Source organism: Biomphalaria glabrata, chromosome 1 (genome assembly GCF_947242115.1).
Source record: "Biomphalaria glabrata chromosome 1, xgBioGlab47.1, whole genome shotgun sequence".
Lineage (NCBI taxonomy): Eukaryota > Metazoa > Mollusca > Gastropoda > Planorbidae > Biomphalaria > Biomphalaria glabrata.
This window is the reverse complement of record NC_074711.1, coordinates 1,964,463-1,989,346: the sequence shown is the minus strand read 5'-3', so window position 1 is coordinate 1,989,346 and position 24,884 is coordinate 1,964,463. Positions and strand designations below refer to the sequence as shown.

Sequence of the window (24,884 nt, the reverse complement as noted above, 5' to 3'; positions counted from 1 at the left end):
GCACTAAGAAATTGTATTATTTACATTTTTCAGGTCCCGGAAAATAAACAAAAAAAGAGGAACCATTAACATAATGTTGTCTTTTTTAAAACAAAATGTGTTGGTACTGCGTAGAATTTACTACCAAAACAAAGAACAATCACTCCCACATCCGGAAAATGAAAAAAAAAAGAGAGAAATAAAAAAGTTTAACATAAAAAAGATAGTGAAATAAATATTATAAACCAAGTTACTCACTGAGAGTAACTCCACACTGACCAGCGCTAGCGAAGTTGCCTGGTTACTCGCTGAGAGTAATGCCGCACTGAAAGAGTTAATTCAATCTTGATATTTATTTTGATTCAGGAACTAAACATTATTCTTTCCTCACTATTTCTAGATGTTTTCACTGCTGTTGAGTTATATAGTTCAGTACAATAATTAACAATTATCATCCACATATCTGCCTTCTTTGTTTCAGACCTGAAGATGATGATAAGTTGCCAACTGTCATTCAAATAATTCCTCATGCTCCACAGCTGGTTAGTAATAGTTGTCAAGCTTTATTTGAATTTCTTTCTAGTAAGACTTTAAGACTTCTTTTTAAATGCATTATTTTAAACAATTGTACGACTTGAATTCAAGTCGTAGGACGTAATCATCTTCTTTTTTGAAGTAACGTCTGTATTATATAAGATAAGATAAGTCATGAGCTCTAGCCTTCTCAATGGAACTGATTAACTTATACCACCACATCTGTCAAGTACCATTTCTTTCCCTTGTTTGATACCAAACAAAATAATTAATTACCAATACTTAATAAACTATTGGTTAAATTTTTTTTTATTGATTCTTTTTTTTTTTTGTCAGGGTACAAGAAATAACTATGCGAAATTTCAACTTGATCCAAGATTGGGTGTGGGAGAAATAACTTGTGCAAACTTTTTACCAGACAGACAGACAAAGCTTTGTTAAAATGAGATGTGAACTCCCAGAATTCTTATGGGCTCCTGGCTGTCATCATGATGGTTTGAGCCCTGCCATCCCCAACCAGGGGTCCTGGCTATGATGTAATAATCTTTATTTCTGAAGTAATGTCCGCAACATATTAAACAAAAACAAGTAGCATATCCGCCATCAAACAAATTTTTTTTTTCCCGCAGTCTATCACCAAGTTTGATCAGGATCTACTCTTTATTTAACTTGTGATCTCCATCAAAATTTTCTATTATATATTGATGCAAAGATGGACCTTATGGCTACATAGTTTTATTGTTTGTACATACTTTCCAATTATTTTTTTTTTCTGACATTTTTTTTACTATATTGTACAGATGTTTCTTGTGGAAAAGGGAGGCAAGATGTTTGTCAAAGACATTACAACTGGATCACTTGTGTGCCAGATACAGCTGCCCTCCCCCTACACACTTCAGTCCCCTTGGGAGCCAATCTTTGCCTTCACTGATAAAAATCATTCTCTATTTGTAAAAGGTAATTTTGTTAGTTTTTCTGCTTTTGGCTTTATTGTTTATTTTGTTATTAATGAGAAATTTTGAAGGAGAGATTGTTTAAAAATAGCCGGTGTTGTTTATTTAATAGACTAGTAAATTCTGTAAGTTCGTTTAAGAATTAGACATTTTTCCGTCAAACCCAAAACCCTGCATGAGGTTAGTTAATGATGGGCAGGCAGGGTTTGAAAACTATGGTTTTAACAGTCTGACCTACATACCACACTGGCAGGCTCATAGACAAGTGTTGAAAAAAAAACGAATACATTTCAACTTATAATAATCTTTCGTACCGGGTACTCTGAATAATAAGATTTTGAGTTTAGAGATTGGAAACATTGCAAGGTTCTAAAAGCTCAGCTGCGAAATCCATATTTTGTTACAACTGATCAGATTTGTGCAAACAGCAGACACTGCTACCCCCCCCCCCTCCTGTTGGAATTTCCCAACATACCACATCTCAGACAGACCAGACTTTTATCTCAAAACCTTAGTTTGAACAACATCTTGTGTTGCACTGCAGAGAAGTTTAGAAGAGCATAATGTTTCCCACAGATCAGCAGCAAAAAAAAAAAACTGGCCTGAAAAAGCCTCTGGGGCGATTTATGATAGTTGACCATTGGCCTTTGTGAAAGGGTATGATGATTAAATCTCCGTAGTGACTTGTTAAAAATTTGACCCTGGACCTGTAAGTTTCAGAAGTTATATCTCAAATTTCCAGCATGGCAGCAGGGGATGTCAGTGGAGAGGATTTGAACCTGGGACCATCAAGGCTTCAGTTTAAGACACATACCTCGAAACCAGGCAGTGCCATAAAAAAAAAAGAGAAAATGAGTCTAATAGAATAGTTCTGTGTCCTTAACAACAAATCTGTAGATATTATCAACTTAAGAATTTAAGATTTTGTGTCAAAGATACAGTTGAATTTGTTATTGACTAAAAGTTAGCTAGTGTGACAACACAGTGAAAGATTTAAATCCTCACTGTCTCTCCTGCACCCCTCTAATGTTATTCTGTTGTTATGTTTTAATTTCTTTAACAATAACAAGACTAAAGGTAAAAATAAAATGTTCACTTGTGTCTGCATACATTTCATTTCTTTTAAAACTAAAAAGGTGAAGGATTGCTTGAGACAGCAGAAGGTTCGACAGAGAGGTCAACTTGTCTGTTTCATGTCCAGCTAGAAACATTCCCTGCTTTAGCCAGCTACTTCAATGTTAGTTCCACAGAGGATGTACCACTGACTGTTTTCAACACACTGGATCAGAGGATAGCTTCTCTTCAGTTTTATAGGTAATGACACTTCTTTTCGCACATCCCTACAGCTAGTAATACCTTCTGATGAAATTAGGGTTATAATTGAAAAAGAGTGATGGTGGTGGTGGTAATAAGAATAGAAAAGGAAACTGAGAAAGAAATGCAGAACTCTTTACAAATATTTTTTTATTAGTTTCATGCATAGAATCTACATTTTTAACAAAATTCAATTTCAAACGTTCTTTTTTTTTATCTTAAAGTTACAGATGCTTCTTCACATAGATTATTACATCCTTTACTTATCCATAAATGGAGTTTGAAGCTGAAACAAATTTTTAATAAACATGTGACATAGAATAATAGCAGTAGTAAGGTTGTGGCCCAGGGTGGCGATGCGGGACAAATAACTATACTAACCTAGAATAATTAGTTGTTTTTTTTTGTTTCAATTATTTTTTTTGCTCTTAAAAATTAGCATCTTCTGGGTGGAAAGATGTGGTCCAATTTGATTCTCATTTGTTTATTTCATCTAATTATTTTAATACAACTTCATTTTTAATGTGCTGTTTTTTTTTTCTATATGTTATGCAATCATCTGCAAATAGTCTAACTTTTATTCCTGAACTAATTAAATTACGTAGGTCATTTATGTACATTAGAAACTGTCACCGGGGTTGTTTTCAGACACCATAATGTCGCTGGCATGCATTAAACACTTCTGACCTCATAATGTTTTTGCTACCACTTCTGACACTATAAATGTCACTGGTGTGTCTTAATATTTCCGACACCATAAAATGTCACTGGTGTGTCTTAATATTTCTGACACCATAAAATGTCACTGGTGTGTCTTAATACTTCTGACACCATAAAATGTCACTGGTGTGTCTTAATACTTCTGACACCATAAAATGTCACTGGTGTGTCTTAATACTTCTGACACCATAAAATGTCACTGGTGTGTCTTAATACTTCTGACACCATAAAATGTCACTGGTGTGTCTTGATACTTGTGACACCATAAAATGTCACTGGTGTGTCTTAATACTTCTGACACCATAAAATGTCACTGGTGTGTCTTAATACTTCTGACACCATAAAATGTCACTGGTGTGTCTTAATACTTCTGACACCATAAAATGTCACTGGTGTGTCTTAATATTTCTTACACCATAAAATGTCACTGGTGTGTCTTAATACTTCTGACACCATAAAATGTCACTGGTGTGTCTTAATACTTCTGACACCATAAAATGTCACTGGTGTGTCTTAATACTTCTGACACCATAAAATGTCACTGGTGTGTCTTAATACTTCTGACATCATAAAATGTCACTGGTGTGTCTTAATACTTCTGACACCATAAAATGTCACTGGTGTGTCTTAATACTTCTGACACCATAAAATGTCACTGGTGTGTCTTAATACTTCTGACACCATAAAATGTCACTGGTGTGTCTTAATACTTCTGACACCATAAAATGTCACTAATGTTCTTTTGGATGTAGACATGGTAATTACACTGTTCCTGAGTTTATTTGTAATGTAAATGTTTGTAAAATGTTTTACATGTTTCGGATGTTCCTTCAGAGTTGAAGATAGTTTACTTCCTAGTCCAAACCTCCCACAGGACGACGGGGGAAGGGAGCGGGCAGGGTTTGAACCCTCGACCGTCGATAAATCAGAACGACAGTCCAGCGCGCAAACCACACGACCAGGCAGCCATCCGCCTGGTAACAATGTTAATTGGTGTTGATATATCCTGTAGTGTAAGTTAAATGATTTTACTAATGATGTTTCTCAAGTCCAGTTTGAGAATTCATTTGTAATTAACGTCAAGGATCTATTTTGTGTCTGATCTAGTTTTTTTCCTTTTCTCAATTTGAGGAGTCCCAAACTGAAGTGATGCTGGTGCGTCAAACTGGCCTTTAACTGCTCCTTTTTAAAACAGACGAGAGACATTTTTTTTCAGTGTCTCAATACTTGACCTTGATTTATGAAGCTCAAAAAATATTTTGAATAGATATTTACTATATTGTCCTCCTTATATAATGATGCACTGTAATGTTAGTAAGTTTAGATTCTTATATACTTTTTCAGTTTTATATTATCTTATAGTTTATGCATTCTTTGTTTTTGTAAATGAAATAATATATCAAATAGGCCTACTTATTAATATTTATTTTTATATTTCCTGTTTTTGACTGGATTTAACATAAGGCAGTTTTTCTGTGTCTGCTGGAGCTGCAGACTGCTGATGGGGAGTATTTATTTAGAAAGATTTTCTTTATTTTCATAATTATTGTGGGTATATTATATTCTCCTTTTAAGGAGGGGGGGGGGGGGCTATTCCTTTGTTTCCATTTCCTTAGATTTGATGTACGATTTGATTTGTTTTACTTAGAGAGTACATTGTTTATGTATTCACTCTGCAGCTGTCTGCCAACTTTTTGGATTGGACATACTTCATTATCTTATCTTCTTATCTTATATAATACAGACGTTACTTAAAAAAAAAAAAGATGATTACGTCCTACGCGTCATGCATTTAGTCATGCATATTAACCAATGACTTAAATTCTGCCAAGTCACTGGTTTTCATGGCTAGATCAGGCAACCCATTCCATGCTCTAATAGCACTAGGGAAGAAGGAGTATTTGTACAAATTTGTCCTAGCAAATGGTACGAGGAATGTGCCTTTATCTTTGTGTCTTTCAGAGTATTTTATTAAATTTTGTTTTTGTATTTGGAGATTGTGGTTCAGTGTTTTATGTATAGTTGCTACTTTACTTGTGAGTCCTCTGTCCTGAAGGCTTTCTAAATTTAGTGATTTTACTAAAGGTGTTACTCTGGTTAAGTGTGAATATTCGTTTGTTATGAATCTCACTGCTCTATTTTGTGTCTGTTCCAGTTTCTTAATGTTATCTTGAGTTAAGGGTTTGTTAGGCCTATAAGATATGGACTCTTTCAGTCTTAGTTTATTCAAATTTAAAAAAAAATAAATGTTCATTTTATGGAGTTTCTTTAATTTGATATTAAATCATCATTTATTTATTTCGTTTAATGAATATCTAGTTGGCATTAGGCCTAACTGTTCACAAGTCTGAATGTTGTTCTGGAGATCTTCAGATATAAGTTAATATCTTTTAATCTAGAAATGATTGCTGAAAGTTTGATGCGGCCAAAGGCCTATTAGATTTTTTAGAGTAATATTTCTCTTTTAGATTTATCTGGTCTTGAATGAAACTATAAAAAAAAAAAAAAAGAATATAGATGGCTAGAATCTACATCAAAATATGTCTCACTCACTTGCGCGCACGCACACATGAAGCTAATAAAAAAAATATAAACTGGAAATTTTTATTGAAATAATCAACTCTATGAGCGGCGTGTGAGAGAGCAAGAAGTTTTTTCAATGTGGAACTCTGAGAACGATGTAGGCCTATCCATCTTTAGGCCTATATCTAATCAAATGAAATTAATCTTTGAGTGGTCGCTATACCATGTTTACGTTCCACACGCTCTCAATTCACAATTTCAAGTTAAATCTAAAGTTAAAAGTAAAATTTTAGAAGTCAACCTTGAGGAACGTTTTTGATATAGGCCTATAGATCGATTATCGATACATTATTTTGGTTTTGTGCTGCTTCCAAGTTACTTGCCTATATGTAGTCCCACCTTTGATACGCCTCAACATTTAGTCAAAATATCTTTCCTTTATTTAAAAAAAAAAATTATAGCACCTCCGACGGGACTCGAACCCGCAATCCCCGGCTTAGGAGGCCGATGCCTTATCCATTAGGCCACGGAGGCTACGCACTGTGGCGACTCAAATATTACAATTGTTGTCAAGTAAGGCAGACGTTTGCCAATGACGCAGCCATTGCTTTCAGAAAACTTTCTAGTCTATGTATTCCCGCGGTAATACTAATAGCCTCGAGCTGGTGATGCCGGCCTACACTTGACTGCCGGGATCCTAAGGTAGGGACATCTAACCTGTTAAAGTGAGCAGGACAGTTCACCGACGTCTTTGTTCGTGGGGGTCTCAAATAGGCCTATTGATTTTTATTTGAACGAGTCTGTGGGCAGTACAACTTTAAATATATTTACTCACTGGCATGCGTTCCAATGTTTTTGAATGTTTGTGTGAGTCTTTTCCCCTTTGAGCAAGAGTTGGACAGATAAAACGTGCTGATACAATGGGCCTTGTTTTTGTAGGCATTATCTAATGCACTAGGGTGTAGAGGTGCTGGGTGGGCGTGGGGCGGACAAAAGAGTTAGGCCTCGCGATTCTCTTGCTGGGTTTTCGATGTCCATGATAGCATAAAGATTTCGTAATAGCGTAGGCCTGCATATAGTAGCATACAGTTCACTAGTAGCCTTCATTTTGAAGAAGCTAGTTCAAGAAATAGCTGGAGATTTCTGGGGCCTATAGATCTTATAGATAATTGCATAGAATTTGTGTTGTGAAAATGTAGAGACGGATCAAGTCTTTCGTGAGCCTGGTGCAAACGTAACTGAAAATGTGCATGCTTCTAGAAGTGCTCTTGGAGAATGATAACATAGGCTTATATTGTTGTAAATTAATATTTATAACTATGAAGGGGCGGACTGGCTTTATGGACATTCGGGCAAATGCCCAGTGGGCCTGTCGGGCCACCGAAAGGACCGCATTGGTGCCTCTATGGCATGTATTAAATTGTTAAAGGTTTTATAATATTCCCTTATAAAAGTGACCCTTTGAACGTTGAGATTTAAGAAATCTTTTACAGACTCTACAGTGCAATACTAATTTAATCTTATATAACACAGACGTTACTTCAAAAAAAAGAAGATGATTACGTCCTACGCGTCATGCATTCAGTCATTCATATTAACCAATGACTTAAATTCTGCCAAGTCACTGGTTTTCCTGGCTAGCTCAGGCAACCCATTCCATGCCCTAATAGCACTAGGGAAGAAGGAGTATTTGTACAAATTTGTCCTAGCATATGGGATGAGGAATGTGCCTTTAATCTAACACATTTCCCGAAATAATGTAATCGCCTATATCCGTAGACAGTGCTACTAGTCAGGACTAGTAGGCTCCATACTTTTAGGGCTACACACTTAGCGATTAAAAAAGCAACATGCAGCATAAGGCCTATGTTTCTTATAAAGATATAGACCGTGTGTACAGTTACAGATAGGCCTATATTATTAAATTTAACATAATGATTTTGATGACAAGTAGACCTAGAATTGTATGCCCATCATATGATATACTATTTCTGGGCCGGATTTTTTATAGAAATGCCCGGACGGATTTTAATACCCAGTCCGCCCCTGTCCCTGTGTAAAAAGGTTAGGGTTAAAGGTACACGCTGTTCTTGCATTCTGACACTGCGGGGAATAGAAGTTTTCAAAGGGAGACAAATCGATAGCAAATGAAATGGCATAAGATGTCCAGGTTTTTGTAAGCCTACGTCTCTAAGCTTCTTACTTGCAATATGCCAGACACTGAAGAAAAGCTAAATCAAGAAACCACAACTCACAGGTCTGTCAGCGGCTAAAATGATAATGTTAGCTTGATCAAACTTTTATCAATATTTTTATCAAAGTTTTAGCACGAATTATAGGCATTTCAATTTTTGTCCCTTTCACCCGAGCCTCGTTGTGAGTATGTTAACTTTGCCCCTTTCACACGAGCCTCGTTGTGAGTATGTAGCCTTTGTCCCTTTCACCCGAGCCTCGTTGTGAGTATGTTAACTTTGTCCCTTTCACCAGAGCCTCGTTGTTAGTATGTTAACTTTGTCCCTTTCACCCGAGCCTCGTTGTGAGTATGTTAACTTTGTCCCTTTCACCCGAGCCTCGTTGTGAGTATGTTAACTTTGTCCCTTTCACACGAGCCTCGTTGTGAGTATATTAACTTTGTCCCTTTCACCCGAGCCTCGTTGTGAGTATGTTAACTTTGTCCCTTTCACACGAGCCTCGTTGTGAGTATGTTTACTTTGTCCCTTTCACACAAGCCTCGTTGTGAGTATGTTAACTTTGTCCCTTTCACCAGAGCCTCGTTGTGAGTATGTAGCCTTAAATGGGTCACACTGAGTGCTTATGACTAAATAACTGACGTTTCCTAACAGATCAAGGTACCGGTATGTCCTGGTCGTGCGATAATGCACATGACTGTCGTTCGGTCCTCTCTATGGTCCTGTTGGCCCCCCCTCCCCCCCCCCCCCCCCGCCGGGAGAGGTTTGGACTAGTAAGCAGAGTATCGTCAAACTATGAAGGAACATCAGAAATGTGTAAAACATATATTGTTCCGCGTCTTTTTATCTTTTTTTTTTATAATTTTGTTAAATGGCACTCAGACGATATTTCATGAGAAAGAAGCCTTATAGCAGGGGTTCTCAACCTGTGGGTCGCGACCCCTTGGAGGGGTCGATTGACGATTAGCCAGGGGTCGCCTAAGACCATCGAAAATATGGATTGCATTTTGCCTATTCTTCTATTGCTGTATGTGTGTTTGGGGGGGGGGGGGGGGGGGTCGCGATTGTAAAAAGGGGTCGCTGAGCCTAAAAGGTTGAGAACCGCTGCCTTAGAGAAACCTTGAATTCCATCTTTGTTAATTACTACGTCTGAGCTATGTAGGTCATATAGACTAACATCTAAGGGAGATAAGCATTACACTGAGCGTCAATGTAAATATTTATAAAGCATTAATGCCCTTGTCCTAGCTCTTCAGCGTCTTGAATCAAATTCTCTTTGACCTTTGACCCACTTTCAGAGATTTTATCATTCTTTTTATTCTATCCCTTCACAGGGACCAGCAAATGGCAGACAGGAAAGCCCGCTGGGCAACTATCTGGGCAGACCTCCCTTCTCAACTGACCAGTGTCCAGCAGGGGCTAGTGAGCAGATGTAACTCCCAGCTGATGTGTGTAAGTCTGCACCGCTGCTGCTGCAGCCACCATGGGGAATGTCTCCACTACCACACCACCCACCCGATACACGACAGCAGCCACAAACACCACACTTGTTACCAAACTATTGCTAGACCAGTGCTTCCCAGACTTTAGAATAGAAGATGCTCTCCAGAGTAATCTCTTTCACAAGACTCTTGTTCTCTTATGTCATGACTCTTATATGCGTTTGATTTTTTTTTTAAAGGACTGGACTTTCTGTGTTAATATTTACAAAGTTTATATCAACTCACCTCTCTGTGTCTGTCTGTCTGTCTGTCTGTCTAGTAAAAAACGTTTTTTCTCCCACACCAATTCTTGGATCAAGTTGAAACTTTGCACAATTATTCATTGGTGTAAACAAGATACGAATCAATTTTAAAAAAATAAATTAGTCAATTAATTACTGGTAATAAATTATTTAGTTTGATACCAACAAGGTAAATTAATCCTTCAGTATTCACAGATTTGGCTAAATATGTATGAATCAATAATAAAAAAAATTAACCAGTTAGCTAATTAATTATTATGTTTGATATCGAATAGGGAAAATAATTTCTACATTATTGAGAGATATAGTTGTAAATGCTGAGTTCTTCTTAGATAAGCTTTTGTTTTTTAGAAAATGATTTTTTTTTAAATATTTTCCTTGTTTTTAATACAGAGTCATAAGCGACACAGTACATTTTATAATACTTTGAAATCTTCAGAACTAGTAGAAACTCTGCAATTTTTTTTAAGAGCAGAGTACTCTCCCATTTCCTAGAAGTCTCCATGTTGGATGGGGTAGAGTTGCCTCCCAATTTTTTTTGGTCTAGTTTTTAATCCCCACTCAGTCTTGACCAATCCCTCTGTCCCTCGGACCCTGGATGTCTGGTCGTGTTCTGTGCCTTGAGCTTATATCTCAATAGTCCTGAATTTGAGCTTCGAACCATGCCTGAAGTCATCTGTTTCTATGACTGACGATTAACGAGGGTGTCGTGTGGCCACCACAAAGACTGACCGCCTTCGCTTTCCCCCCAACTATTGTTAAGTAGGCGTCCCCATGAGGTGGATTATTGGGCGTCCTAAATCGCGAAACTCAAGATCACAGTTTTCACCAAGATAAGATACTAACCCAAGAAGTAGAAGCATAGTGCTCTACCACTCAGCCACCTCTCCCGACTGTTCATTTGTTATGTAATAATAACAAATGTTTTAATCCAGTGTTTCCCAAACTGTGTTCCGGTTAACCCCAGTTTTCCGCCAGGTCAGGATAGGTGTTCCACGGAACTACTGGAATAATGGACCTCATTCACCAATCGTAAATAAACACATTTAGCCACGTCATAATATTGATAAAACAATGAAAAAAAAATGCGTATCACGTGACAGCCACTATGGATTACATAATTTGTATAGAAGATATATAGAATCACGTGGCTAAATGTTTGTTTACGATTGGTGAATGAGGCCCATTAAGTAGTAGGCCACCACGTGAATTAAAATGTAAAATGTTTTACATGTTTCGGATGTTCCTTCAGAGTTGAAGATAATTACTTCCTAGTCCAAACCTCCCGCAGGACGACGGGGGATGGGAGCGGGCAGGGTTTGAACCCTGGACCATCGATAAATCTGAACGACAGTCCAGCGTGTAAACCGCACGACCAGGCAGCCATTAATCTCTCTAGAACAAAAAAATAAGCAGTGTTCTGCTAAACACCCAGAATGTACGATGTGTTCCGTTTAGGAAAAAGTTTGTGAAACACTGTTTTAACCTAATCAATGCAAATATATTGGAGCCAATTTTTTTCCCTCCACCTAACTGTTTGTATTTCATGAAATGTTATTTAATAAACAAAATGATGCAATCCTATCGATTTTAGATACAACTTTTGGGGCATTAATCGAAATGCACCTGCGCTTGTTTTCAATAAATATTATCAGGAGCAATTAGGCCTAGGGTCGAAAGTTGATCTAGAATAATCTAGATTATTATCAGTTGATTTGTACAGAGCTTGTCTAATTGCCTGTTTGTTTCCTGTCCTTTGGCTTGTGTTAATCTGAAAATCTGGCCATATGAAGTGCAAATGTGAGGCTGTGTATGTTTCCATTTTCAGCCAATTTAGACGACGGGTTCTCAACCTTTTAAGCTCGGCGACCCCTTTTTACTATCCCCACTCTGCCGCGACCCCACCCCCATTACATACACAGCAATAGAAGAATACACTAAATACAATCCATATTTTAGATGGTCTTAGGCGACAAATCGTCAGTCGACCCCTCAAGGGGTCGCGACCCACAGGCTGAGAACCCCTGATTTAGACCGTGTGGTATTATAGGTTCAGGTGTGTCAGACGCCAGTTTGCTTTTAAAGATTGTTAAGCTTAAGCACATTGTTTATAGTTTGTGTGTGCAATGTAAATCTACTATGATGACCAGCCTTTAGTAGATCTACATTGATGACCAACCTTGGGATCTCAGCAGGGCCGGACTTAGGCCACTGCAGCCTATGCGGTCGTAGTGGGTCATGCACTTTCATAGACCCCGCGCTAATTCTAGGTGTAAATTATTAAATTCTTCTTATCTTATCTTATATTACTTCAAAAAAGAAGATGTATTGTAACTTGTATATAATAAGTTGGTGATAATAACAGGGTTTCCGCGGTCTCCTGATTTTTCGGGGATGGGGAAATCTCTTGCAATTGCAAAATAAATTTTCTGGGGAAATCTCCTGAAATTATTAAAATCTCCTGAAAACTCATAACAATTTCCTGAAAAATAGACAAAATTTTGATTTTCGGGTGCCAATCCTATGCGCGATAAAAAAAAAACGGCATTGTCAGTTTTCATTCAATGAAAATTTATTTCAAAGACAAATGTACTTTCAAATACAAAATTTTATTTTCCAAATTATGCTTATCCTACCCACTACTCTACCGCGCAATCCGTTTCGCTTAGGGCCCCGCAATTCTTTAGGCCGGCCCTGGGTCTCAGACTTTTCCAACTCATGAATCACTGTCAGCATAATTGGCCAAACGGTGAATCCACAACCTAGCCTCTGCGGTTTCATTATAAACAATGGAATATGGCCCGCATGGCATCACTGAAGTCAGAGGTGGTCTTAACAGTACTCGGGGGCCCACTATTGTACCACGTCACGCTAACGGGTTCGTCCGCCTATAATGCTGTACCTTACGTAAGTACTGTACCATTGGCCATTTGACTACATTACATACTGTATTGTAATTGTTCTGCATGTAAGACTATGTTCCCATATTGATTTAGTGGCCTTTAATCAACGTAATTAATTAATTGTTGAAAAAATCAACAAACTAGATAAAAATGATTTCTGCTATCGCGGCACCCTCCAGCCGCGGGGTGTGGGGCGATATCCCCACTCGCCACCTCCTAAGGCCGCCTGTGACTGAAATAGTAGGTATGTTATGTCGCCTAGGCCTACAGTGACGGCGCCCTAATTCAGAATAGTTAGCTACGACTGTTTGCTAAATATTTGATTCATGCAGTGGTCATGACAACACTGTACGTTTCAGAAATGTTAGATTTTTACTTCCAGGCCCAAAATTCTGGGCTTCAAGGGTTAAACTCGAGACCTTCAAGCGTACGATTCAAAGCGCAAACTCCACAGCCAGACAGCCATATGGTTAGGGCCACTCCAATCTTATGAACATGTTCTCTAAATCTAAATATTGATTAGGCTAAAGCTATATGGCTTCTCATGTCTCGGAAGACAATGGATGCACCCAGTTGAGTCAGTGGCTTTGGTTTCGTCTTGACTAATCATGACAATTCTGGAGCGGCAGAGTTTGCCGCAGTTCGTGCATGTATATGCATCTGTCCTTGGGCTATAGATGAACCGTGGGTCCCGGGTTCGAATCCTGGTGAGGACTGTGATTTTTAAATTTCGGGATCTTTTGGTTCAGAGTCCACCCAGCTCTTATGGTTACCTGACATTAGTTGGGAAAAAGTAAAGGCATTTTGTCCTTGTGCTGGCCCTATGACACCCTCGTTAACCGTAGGTCCAGAAACAGATGACCTTTACATCATCTGCCCTATAGACCACAAGTTCTGAATAGGACACCTTACTTTACTTGACTTTACTAGTATACATAAATCACGCGTCTTACATATTAAAAAAAAAAGGTTAGGCCTGCTTCAAAGTGTAGGCCTATACACTGCTTTCATCACCCCCACGCTTAATTAATGAGCATAGTATGACCTTTTTTTATATTTGGCTTGAATCCCGCATCAAAGGTAGCATGTCAGTTTTCTGAACTTTACTTTGGAAATATGCGTGACATAGCATAGGCCTACCTGTTTCCGCGCATAAAGAAGCTTCCGGGTTCAAGTCGTGACCCGCTTACCAGATTTCCTGCTTTGGGTTTGGACGTAAATTAGTTTACATTGTGTTTTAATTTAAGCATGAAGGGGGGAAAAAAGCTCTTTCATAGAGTTATCAGAAATACAAGACAGTCCCAGAGAATATTACTTTAGTTCAGGGGCGTAGCGAGAATATTTCTATCGTTTGGAGGCCCTGGGGGGGGGGGGGGGGGATTGACCTCTTAGGGGACCCCTGCGTTTTGCGTAATATTTAAATTTTAATGTAAAAAAACACTCAATTAGGGTGCCCCCCCCCTCAAGTGGAACCCCCGGGGGGACTTTCAATTTCACTCCCCTCCACCCCCACCCTAGCTACGCCACTGCTTTAGTTTGAAGTATTGATGGTCTACAGCAGAGTGTTGTTCATGCTGTCATGTAGCTGTGTAGGTTCGAGAGTATCCAAACACCAAATTAAAGTAACAAATATCGCTGTCTCCTAATAAGTTTGTTAACAGGGCCGGCCTTACGCATAGGCGAACTAGGCAGCCGCCTAGGGCCTCTGATTGGTATGGGGCTTCGAACAGGTAAAAAAAAAAAACTATCGATAAAAAATTTGCGAAACTTGGATCAAATCTCGAATATATCAGAGATCGATGTCTACTAGCCTAGCTCTAAGTTTAATCACTCGTGGTTTAATCTCGTGGATGTTTAGATCTGCTTGTTAGACTACCAATGTTAGACGTAACTATGTCAAAACGTTATTTCGAGGTTGATGCATCAAAATGCAAATCTAAAGCGAAGAATGTAAAGAGGTGGTTTATTAAATTTCATTACTTGTCAGCAGTGATTGTTTTAATCAAACAATTGACATTGCGTTATTTCGTTTTGTATGATTTTATTTTATTTGGGGCCACCAAAGTTAACCTGGGGCATCCCATTACCTAAGGCCGGCCCTGTTGTTAGTAATAACATAATGATCACATATTGGTTTATTTGTGGTCATTGTGGATTCTATTTAGATGATATTGTTACATACTGTGGATAGCGTCCCTATCTTTGTGACGCTAACATGATTTTTTTTTTTTTGTGGCATTGTTTTAAAACAAGTATCTTTACGCTTGAAAAGAAAACGTATTTAATTAATTAATTTTTAAAAAACAGGACTTCATTTTTTTAGCGTTCTTATTAACAGATTTAAATGTTTACAGTAGTTTAAATATTAACTACTAGATATGACGTCATTTGAAAGAATTAAAAGTGAAAATCTCCCTAGAGTGGTGTTTCTTTTCCAGTTGAGTTGCTTCCCCTTGTATTGCTACAGATTAGTTCCTATTCTGTTGTATTTTATTTTGTTCATTTTTCAATAGTTTCAGTTCATTGGAAGACTATTTTGTCCTCTAGTCATTACATGTCGAAGTGATGTCTCTGACATGCCAGTGAAGTATGAGGTCATCAAATGGAAATCTGGCTTGTTTTGAAATTCATCATTTTATGCGATTCTTATTATATTGCCAATCAATGGACCTGATTCACCAATCGTAAACAAACAACATTTAGCCACGTGATTCTCTATCTCTTCTATACAAATTACGATCTAATTTTTAATACACAATGGCTATCACGTGACTTTTTTTTTCTCTTTGTTTTATCAGTATTATCACGTGACTAAATGTTGTTTGTTTACGATTGGTCCATTTATTAGTCATCATCGAGAATTTTTACGGTAAATGCACAGTAATCTCCCCTTTCTTTAATTTGTCTGTCTGTCTGGGTGGAATCTTTCATAGGTTATGTTTCCCGCTTTCCACTCTCGGATCAAGTTGAAACTTTGCACAATTCGTGAAAGTTCTAAGAATTAAGATAATTACCTACGTCAAAAAATATGCAGTATTACTACAAATAAAGCTCCAAATATGATTTCGCTGCGACCTACATATTTTGCCACAGAGCAGACATAATTTTCGCCGACTTCGTTTGTGGATTTTCTTTTCGGTCTCAAATGTGTATCGCACGTCCTTTGTTAGAGACCTCCAGCTGTCTCGTTGTAAAGCAGCCTTAACTGTAGTCAAAACACCCAGGTGTCGTGTGGCCACCACAACGACCAACCGCCTTTACTTTTCCCCAACGAATGTCAGGTACCCATTAGAGCTGTGTGGACGCCCAAAGATTTTACCTTTACCTATCCCTTAGTCTGTTGGACCCTTGGGGCACCAAGCAAGACTCGTCGACTGTCTTTCTCCATTCCTCCCTGTCTTTTGTCTTGTTTAGAGCCCCTTTCAATGGCAGGCCCATCCATTCTTTTATGTTGTCCTCCCATCGCTTTCTCTGTCTGCCTCTTCTTCTTTTTCCTGGTACTGTTCCCAGAAGGAAGATCTTTGCGATCCCCGAAGATCTTGTAATATGGCCATAGATTTTGAGCTTGCGTTTTTTCACTATGGTTAGCAGGTCATCATGGGGTCCGATCGCTGCAGTAACCCTGTCTCTAATCTCTGGTTTGTGATGCGGTCTTTGAACGTGATACCAACGATCCTTCTGTAGCATCCCAATTCCATTGCTAGGATGATCCTCCTCTCTAGCTCTGCAGTCAGAGTCCAAGACTCACAAGCATATAAAAGTGCTGAAATTAAAAATCACTTTCCTCACCAGCATTCGAACCCTGGATCCCCAGTTCGGAAACCAGGCGCTTTACCGCTCAGTCACCGCGCCTCCCGAATTCATACACAGCATTAGCTAAATTATGATATCCTTTGATTTAGTACAAAATTTCTGGATTTATTTTTTTATTTGACCATCCAGAATGTTTCCTCAAAGTTTTTGGCCTCTAGTAAAAAAAATTGCCCATCACTCGTCTAAGTCAGTCGACACAGTGTATTGTGCGCTACAAAAGTGGGTAACTTGAGAACCCTTGCTTTGAATTAAATCTTACAACTTTACATTCTCAACCAATAAAATAAGTTGCTTCAGATAGCATTAACATGCAACATTTGTTTCTTTTAACTTCCATTTACTCTCGAGGTTGTGTTTTTTTAATTCGCCACATTTTGTGTTTTATCGGTTAGCAACTAAATGGCAAGATGACGTAGCCACGCTTTCGCATGTGGCCAGCTTTCTGAGAGAGTTCAAGCCAGACTGACATTTACTTAATTGCCATAAAATGTCTCAACCTTTTGTTTGAGTTGTTTTTTTTTTTTCTTAATCTTCTCTTTGGAATCATTCTTAGTCTTTTTTTTTTTATTTATTTTAATTTTTTTCATTGTCTTTGCATCTCTTCTGAGAGTCAGATCTTAAATAAATCAATTTTAACCAAAACAGTGTTACCTTTTATGAAAACATTGTGTCAGTGGCGCATTCATTTTAGAGATGGAAGAACATTAATGAGACTTTTATTGCATATTTAAATCTATGGCATTCAACATTTCGAAAAGCGGTAACTTCCCTTTGAGGAATCATTTCCGTTAAAGGACAGGGAATCACGATTTGGCCTGCAGTTGTTCCTTGTAAGATTATCGTCTGCTCTGAAGGTCAGGTTACAGTATTACCGTGAAGTCATGACCTATTCAAGTTTCTCTCTGTTTCGTGTTCTTATGTAACTTTTTTACTCAAATAATATTAACATATTCTAGATACATTATCATCTTGCTCTGTTACAGCGGTTGTCAACCTTTTAAGCTCGGCGACCCCTTTTTACAATCCCTCACTTTGCCTCGACCCCCCCCCCCCTTTTCACCCTCACACACACACAGCAATGGAAGAATAGACAAAACAATCCATATTTTCGATGGTCTTTGGCGACCCCTGGCAAATCGTCAATCGACCCCCCCCCCAAAGGGGTCGCGAGCCACAGGTTGAGAACCCCTGCTCTATTATCTCCTAACTATATTATCACCTTGCTATATTATCATCTTGTAATCTTATCATCTTGCCAAAAATCGATCTTCGTATCTTATGAAATACAGAAGTAACTTTTTTTTAAAAAGCGCTCTAGTAAATATAAAAAGCTAATTATGTCAATTATTAGACAAAGAAATAATTCGCACTGAGTGTTTACCCCACCTGAGCCTCAACAATTGCAGACAGTTCGAGGATGATGGGACTCTCGGTTGTCTGCTGCTCCTTGTGTCTGGTCCTAGAATTACAATCTAATAATTAACTGTATTGATAATTGCTTTGTTTACTGAGGCAACACACACACACGCACGCACTGTGTGTCACGTGGTACAGACGAACATTATTGTAATTGATTTAACGTTAACAGTGTAAAGTTGTGTTCAGATGTGAAGTCATCGACTCGTTTGGAACGAAGTGTTTTATTGATTGAGTTATCGCCCTTACCGTAAGAATGAAGATGTACGGGAAAGCGTCAGAGCATTTTGTATTGATTATTTCCCTTTTAATAAACGCATGATAAAGAAATCGAAAAATAATAAGCAATTATAAATTTTAAATAGGACTTCAAAATAAACACAAATATGTATATCTACATCAAATATGTATGCAGTGGTATAAAGATTTAAAAAAAAAAAAAGCAACATGTTTATAATTATGCGATATTCCAACAGATTAAATATATAATATTGAGAACCTTTGTCACCTTTTTGTAATGTAATGGGGCTCCACGTATAATATGATTACCCGTAACAGATAAAATGTACACAATTGCAGGAAAAGACCCATAGAAGGCAGGCACAGACGATGAAAAGAAACCATTATTAAACTTATATCAGAAATATATCTTTGAATACGATGTGGCTAAATTAGCATTTCTCTCCTGGGTCTGTATCATCATCTGTTCCTTGACTTTCGTGTAGGGTGCTGTCACAATTCGCTGTTAGCAAATCTCTCCACCTCTCCCGGTCAGCATCTGTTCTTATCAGGATATCGACATGTCCATGTCCATTCTTTATATTTTCCAGACAGTATTTCTTCTCTCTCTCTCTCTCCACTGTACCTGAAAGAAAGACTTTTGACAGCGAGTCAAGTCTTGCAATATGACCGAAGCAGCTCAGCTTTCATCCCCTCACGGTATTGGGGGGTGGGGAAGTCTTCGTTTTGCCAACCAGAGTGTTGACTTTTAAAAGTACAAACTCATTTGTCTTCTTTTACTGGTATCTGATACCCATATTTTTTCTGTATCATATATTGTCAAAGACTTGTATACTGCAAACATCTTTACCTTAGGCTTTCCTTAGATTTAGGTGTAGAGATTGTAGAAAATTTTAAGAAGCCATGCCATAGACTTATATATACTATATAGGTCTATGAGCTATGCATTCTAAGTATGCATTCATCAGAAACATTTATGGTGCCATACATGGAGTAACTGGATGGAGGATTGGCACCAACCAAGACATTTACCAGCTATATCTTATCTTATTTTATCTTATTTTATATAATACAGACGTTACTTCAAAAAAGAAGATGGTTACGGCCTACGCGTCATGCATTCAGTCATGCATATTAACCAATGACTTAAATTCTGCCAAGTCACTGGTTTTCCTGGCTAGCTCAGGCAACCCATTCCATGCTCTAATAGCACTAGGGAAGTAGGAGCATTTGTACAAATTTGTCCTAGCATATGGGACGAGGAATGTGCCTTTATCTCTGTGTCTTTCTGAGTATTTTATTACATTTTGTTTTTGTATTTGAAGATTATGGTTCAGTGTTCTATGTATGATTGCTACTTTACTTTTGAGCCTTCTGTCCTGAAGGCTTTCTAAATTTAGTGATTTTACTATATAATGGGAATAAAAAGGAACAAATTAAATTGAAAGAATTCCAGAGAACAGAGGAGCGAAGGTTGTTCACCGGTATAAAACAAAAGGCAGGCGTCTCAGACGCAGAACACGAGTACAGTGGCTTGATGGCGTAGAGGCAGATCTACAACAGCTCAAAGTCCAGGCATGGAGACGTAAAGCCCAGGATAGATCAGAATGGAGGTGCTAAAGCAGGCCTGGGACCTCCATGGGCTGTAACGCCGCTGGAATGGAAGGATGCATTCTAAAAGCATGTGATAATTTTTTAACTCTTTCGTTTCTGGTACGAAATAAAATCAATATGAGGGAAGATACGGAGATCTAGGTCTACTCTTTGTGTTTGTTATAAGCTTCGACTTGAAACTGTAAGCTCTTATCTAGGGCTACTCTTTGGGATTGTTATAAGCTTCGACTTGAAACTGTAAGCTCTTATCTAGGTCTACTCTTTGGGATTGTTATAAGCGTCGACTTGAAACTGTAAGCTCTTATCTAGGTCTACTCTTTGGGATTGTTATAAGCTTCGACTTGAAACTGTAAGCTCTTATCTAGGTCTACTCTTTAGGATTGTTATAAGCTTCGACTTGAAACTGTAAGCTCTTATCTAGGTCTACTCTTTAGGATTGTTATAAGCTTCGACTTGAAACTGTAAGCTCTTATCTAGGGCTACTCTTTAGGATTGTTATAAGCTTCGACTTGAAACTGTAAGCTCTTATCTAGGGCTACTCTTTAGGATTGTTATAAGCTTCGACTTGAAACTGTAAGCTCTTATCTAGGGCTACTCTTTAGGATTGTTATAAGCTTCGACTTGAAACTGTAAGCTCTTATCTAGGGCTACTCTTTAGGATTGTTATAAGCTTCGACTTGAAACTGTAAGCTCTTATCTAGGGCTACTCTTTAGGATTGTTATAAGCTTCGACTTGAAACTGTAAGCTCTTATCTAGGGCTACTCTTTGTGGTTGTTATAAGCGTCGAGTCAAGGACTCTTGGAACTGTAAGCTCTTATCTAGGGCTACTCTTTGTGGTTGTTATAAGCGTCGAGTCGAGGACTCTTGGAACTGTAAGCTCTTATCTAGGACTACTCTTTGGAATTGATATAAGCGTCGAGTCGAGGACTCTTGGAACTGTAAGCTCTTATCTAGGGCTCCTCTTTGTGATTGTTATAAGCGTCAAGTTGATGATTCTTGGAACTGTTAGCTTTTATCTAGGGCTACTCTTTGGGATTGTTATAATCGTCGTCGAGGACTCTTGGAGCTGTAAGCTCTTAGAAGTTTTACTCCGTCAGCCAGTCGGAACCATTGTTTTGTCTTGGAAGGATCCAAGCAGATGTACATTTGTTTTTTCTCTATCACCCATGGCTTGTGTCCCCCGATACTTGGAATAGAGGCGAGACCGAAGGCCGAGCACACCGGGAACCTTAGCCACATTTTGTTTTTTTACCACATCATTCGTGCGGGTGTCGATAAGACGGACCCTTTATGAACGGTGTGTGGATAATAACAGAGTTGTAGGGATTCTTTCCCTTACAAGCCAGTTTCATGGACTTTAAGGGTTCTGTTTTGCTTCCCTGTTGACCTAATCGTCTCGTCTAGCGACCGTGTCCTCCCCTTTGTGACAGGGAAGCGTTGCCAGGGACTTCTACTGACCATTCAGTTGAGCGTGCTTGACACGGCTATTAGGTTATGTCTGTAGATGGATTTTAAAATCTTTTTCCAATCTTCCGCTTTTCCTTTTTGTAATGTGGTCGAGAGGCCAAGTGCGCTTGAACTTGGCTTGGCTTGGCTACCTAGAAGGGGGCTCGAGGTTCGACACCCGACTCGGGCAGAGTTGTGTTTACTGAGCGACTAAAGGCAGCACGGAAAACCAACTCCTATATACCCCCTCCCCCCCCCCTCCCCACTGGTCCACAAATGAGATATAAGCATGAAAGTAGCGCTATATAAAAGCTATAATAATAATGTAATGGGGCTCTATGTTTCTTATATCGCCCCCCCCCCCAGTGGCTTAGCTAAGAATTTGGGGGAGGCTTGACCTCTTTAGGGACCCCTGCATTTTGACATTCCACATCATGACATGAGATTATGGCGTAATATTTAATGTCAAAACAAATTTCGGATACTCGTTTGAGGACCCCCCTCAAGTGGGGGCCCGGGGGGATTTTCAAACTTGGACCCCCTCCCCTTTCCTAAGATACGCTACTGCCCCCCCTCCTCCACGTGTCTCCATATCGCTTTGTCTTCTTTCTCTACGTTGCTTTAATTAAAAAAAGTGTAGATTGGATCTTAGAAATCTAAATGGAAACCAATACCGTTATTATAATTTAAGCGAGAGAGTTGGGTTACTGACCTGAGTTACGTCCCTTGGATGGTCACTATTAAAAATGTGAAACTGAATTCAGACATTATGATTTCATCACTTCCCAGAAATGTTTAGCATTTTTTTTTTTTGTTGTTTACGATCTTTGGGCGTGGCTGAAAAAAAAAAATGTTGGCCATCGATCCAGCCTTACGATGACCTCCCGGCAGTTTGTTTTAAAGAATACGGCCACGTCACAAACATTTATGATGGATTTAAAAATATTGTTTGAGGTTTTTTTCAATGTATTTTTATCTTCAACTTTGATGTCAGTGTTTTTGTTTGTTTCGTTGCTTTTTTTTTTTTTCAAGTTTAAAAGTTGTTCTTTTAAATACACCCGAAGCCGGTTAATCGAACCACACGGTCACGCCATCGTTTCAGTCCTAATAACCGGCTGGTCCGATTAAACTGCCTCGACTAAATAATTGGATTTGTTTCGGTACTTTAGGATTTGGTCCGAATAAAATTTTTGTCCCATTAAGCAGTGTTCCGATTAACCGGATACGACCGTAGTCTCAAAGCCAACAAACATTAAAGATCTTCACTTTCACGTGTAGCTAGAGGCACCACACGTGATCCGCTGGTAAACCTCATCCATTGATATCTCCAGTCAACCTAAGCTTCCCATCAGGGCCGGCCTTACTAGTTGCTGGGCCAGATTTATTGGATGCTTGCGAGGCTCCTCTTTTATTATATATATATATATATATATATATATATATATATATATATATATATATATTGCAATAACAACTATTACTATTAATTAGATCACTTTATCAACATTTATTATACAACATGACTAGCAAGCAACTCAAACGCAATAGGCGGCAGTGTGTTAATTAAAGTGACGTCAATCATACGATACACTAAATATGTTAATCCTTTAAGTTCTACATCTTTAGAAGCCTGTGACAAGAGCCATGACTGATAGTGATATGCTAAATGTAAATTGCGGGGGCCCATTTCCAGGCGCGGACCCAACTTGAAGTTATTTGGTCAAATCAGCCTAGCCGGCCCTGCTTCCCATTTAGTTTAAATTCCATCCATTTCTTGATACTGTCTTTCCATAGTTTTCTATTGCCTGCCTCTCGTCTTCATTTTTTTTTTTGCCTAGTTACGTTCCCTGTAGGAAGTCCTGGGTTGTTGTTTTTTGTGACATGGTTATACTACTTGCGTTTCTTACTATCAGACGAGCCGACCCGCGGCGTAGCATACGCCCCCTTGCCCCTCTTTTTTTTTCATGAGCCTCTCTCTCTCTGTCACTGCGAAAGTTACGTGGGGTAACTCTAGTCCGACTTGCAGACATAAAAGAGTTATCTTTCCATAACTTTTTCACCGTGGTGTCCTGCATGGTTGCGGGTCGTATTTGGCCCACCCTATAAGTCTGTCATAGAACTGGCTTCAGCTACCAGTAATTTACAACTCATTAAAAAAAAAGTAAGTAATGTTCCCCTTTCAGACCTTGTGGTCTATAGGGCAGATGATGTTAAGGTCATCTGTTTCTGTGGCCTACGGTTAACAAGGGTGTCATGTGGCCAGCACAACGACCAACCGCCTTTATTTTTCCCTAACTAATGTCAGGTACCCATTAGAGCTGGAAGGACTCAGAGGCGCCCGAAGATCCCGAAATTGAAAATCCCAGTCTTCACCAGGATTCGAACCCCCGGTCCCCGGTTCGGAAGCCAGGCGCTTTACCGCTCAGCCACCGCGCTTCCAACTATGTCTATGCTGCCACCATATTGTGGTCAAACTTGAAATTACACTTTTTTTTTTTGGTAAAAGCCAACTATTCATTATTTTTACTAACTTTTATTAAACTTAACTTGTCTGTCTGTCGTTATGTCCGTCCATCTTTGTCTTTTTTTTAGTGTGAAATGTTTTATACAGCAGTAAGATTTAAACCCACGTCGATAGGCTAGCATATATATAGCCAATGGCATAGAGTTCATGTTCAGGCTTCCATTATGTGATCGTGTGTGGACTGGATCGTGACCTCCGTGACCCTGATTGACTTGGTCTTGGCTGGGTGCTGATGCGTGACCTCCGTGACCCGTGAACGAGTGATGACGTAGGCCGCGCTGTGGTCAGAGGGATTGCTTTCTATGTCGAAGGTGCCGGCTGATGCGGGGGTTACATGCTGATGCCAGGACACCGACCACTTCTGCTCTGTCCCGCGCTGACCTCATCACACCGCTCAGTGGCCGACACGGGTGACTGCTCTTGAACGTTCTCGCTGGTCAGTGTGTAACACCGAATCAGTGACCAACGTAGATGGCGCTTGACCCCTAGGTACGCGAGGGTAGGCTTAACATGTCAGCGCTATGAAGAAAAAAAATATTGCTTTCATATTTCAGAATATCTTCACTCTTTCTCTCCTAACAGACGATACCAACGTTGATTCCACCAGAATGTGGTATATAATTACGGAGAGAAAGAGTTAATTCCGCTGAATTAGTTCCCGGCCTGCCCTCCTTCAAATCCATCTTTTAAAGACGAATATTTTGTTTCGTATTTGATTTTTAAAGATCGATCATCTGGGTGCACTCGCAACTGATTAAAGTTTTCTCTGGGTTAGACCACAACCCCCCCCCCCCCCAAAAAAAAAGCCCTTCTGCTAGTTCTACGTAATAGCTTAAATGTAGGAGCCATCCATGTCTTTTATCCAGTCCAGCTTTCTGACTTTCCTTGCAACGCATTAACTCTTTCTCTCCGTAATTATTTACCACATTCTGCTGGAATCAACGCTGGCATCGTCAGCTAGGAGAGAAAGA

The 24,884-nt window shown here is 39.0% G+C and overlaps 1 protein-coding gene and 1 non-coding gene across 4 annotated transcripts in view; one reads left to right on the top strand and one right to left on the bottom strand.

The window, feature by feature from the left end:
* The window catches only part of LOC106059014 (WD repeat-containing protein 93-like), a 54,369-nt gene that overhangs the window by 17,647 nt on the left and 11,838 nt on the right, over window positions 1-24,884 (top strand). For all 3 annotated transcript variants that reach the window (XM_056045311.1, XM_056045245.1, XM_056045179.1), the window contains exons 13-16: window positions 461-521; window positions 1,314-1,470; window positions 2,603-2,780; window positions 9,547-9,664. In XM_056045311.1, the coding sequence (XP_055901286.1) occupies window positions 461-521; window positions 1,314-1,470; window positions 2,603-2,780; window positions 9,547-9,664 (514 nt within the window). The remainder of the gene's footprint in view (window positions 1-460; window positions 522-1,313; window positions 1,471-2,602; window positions 2,781-9,546; window positions 9,665-24,884) is intronic.
* On the bottom strand, window positions 6,485-6,557 carry Trnar-ccu (transfer RNA arginine (anticodon CCU)). The gene has a single exon. It is a non-coding gene; the product is annotated as a tRNA-Arg (tRNA).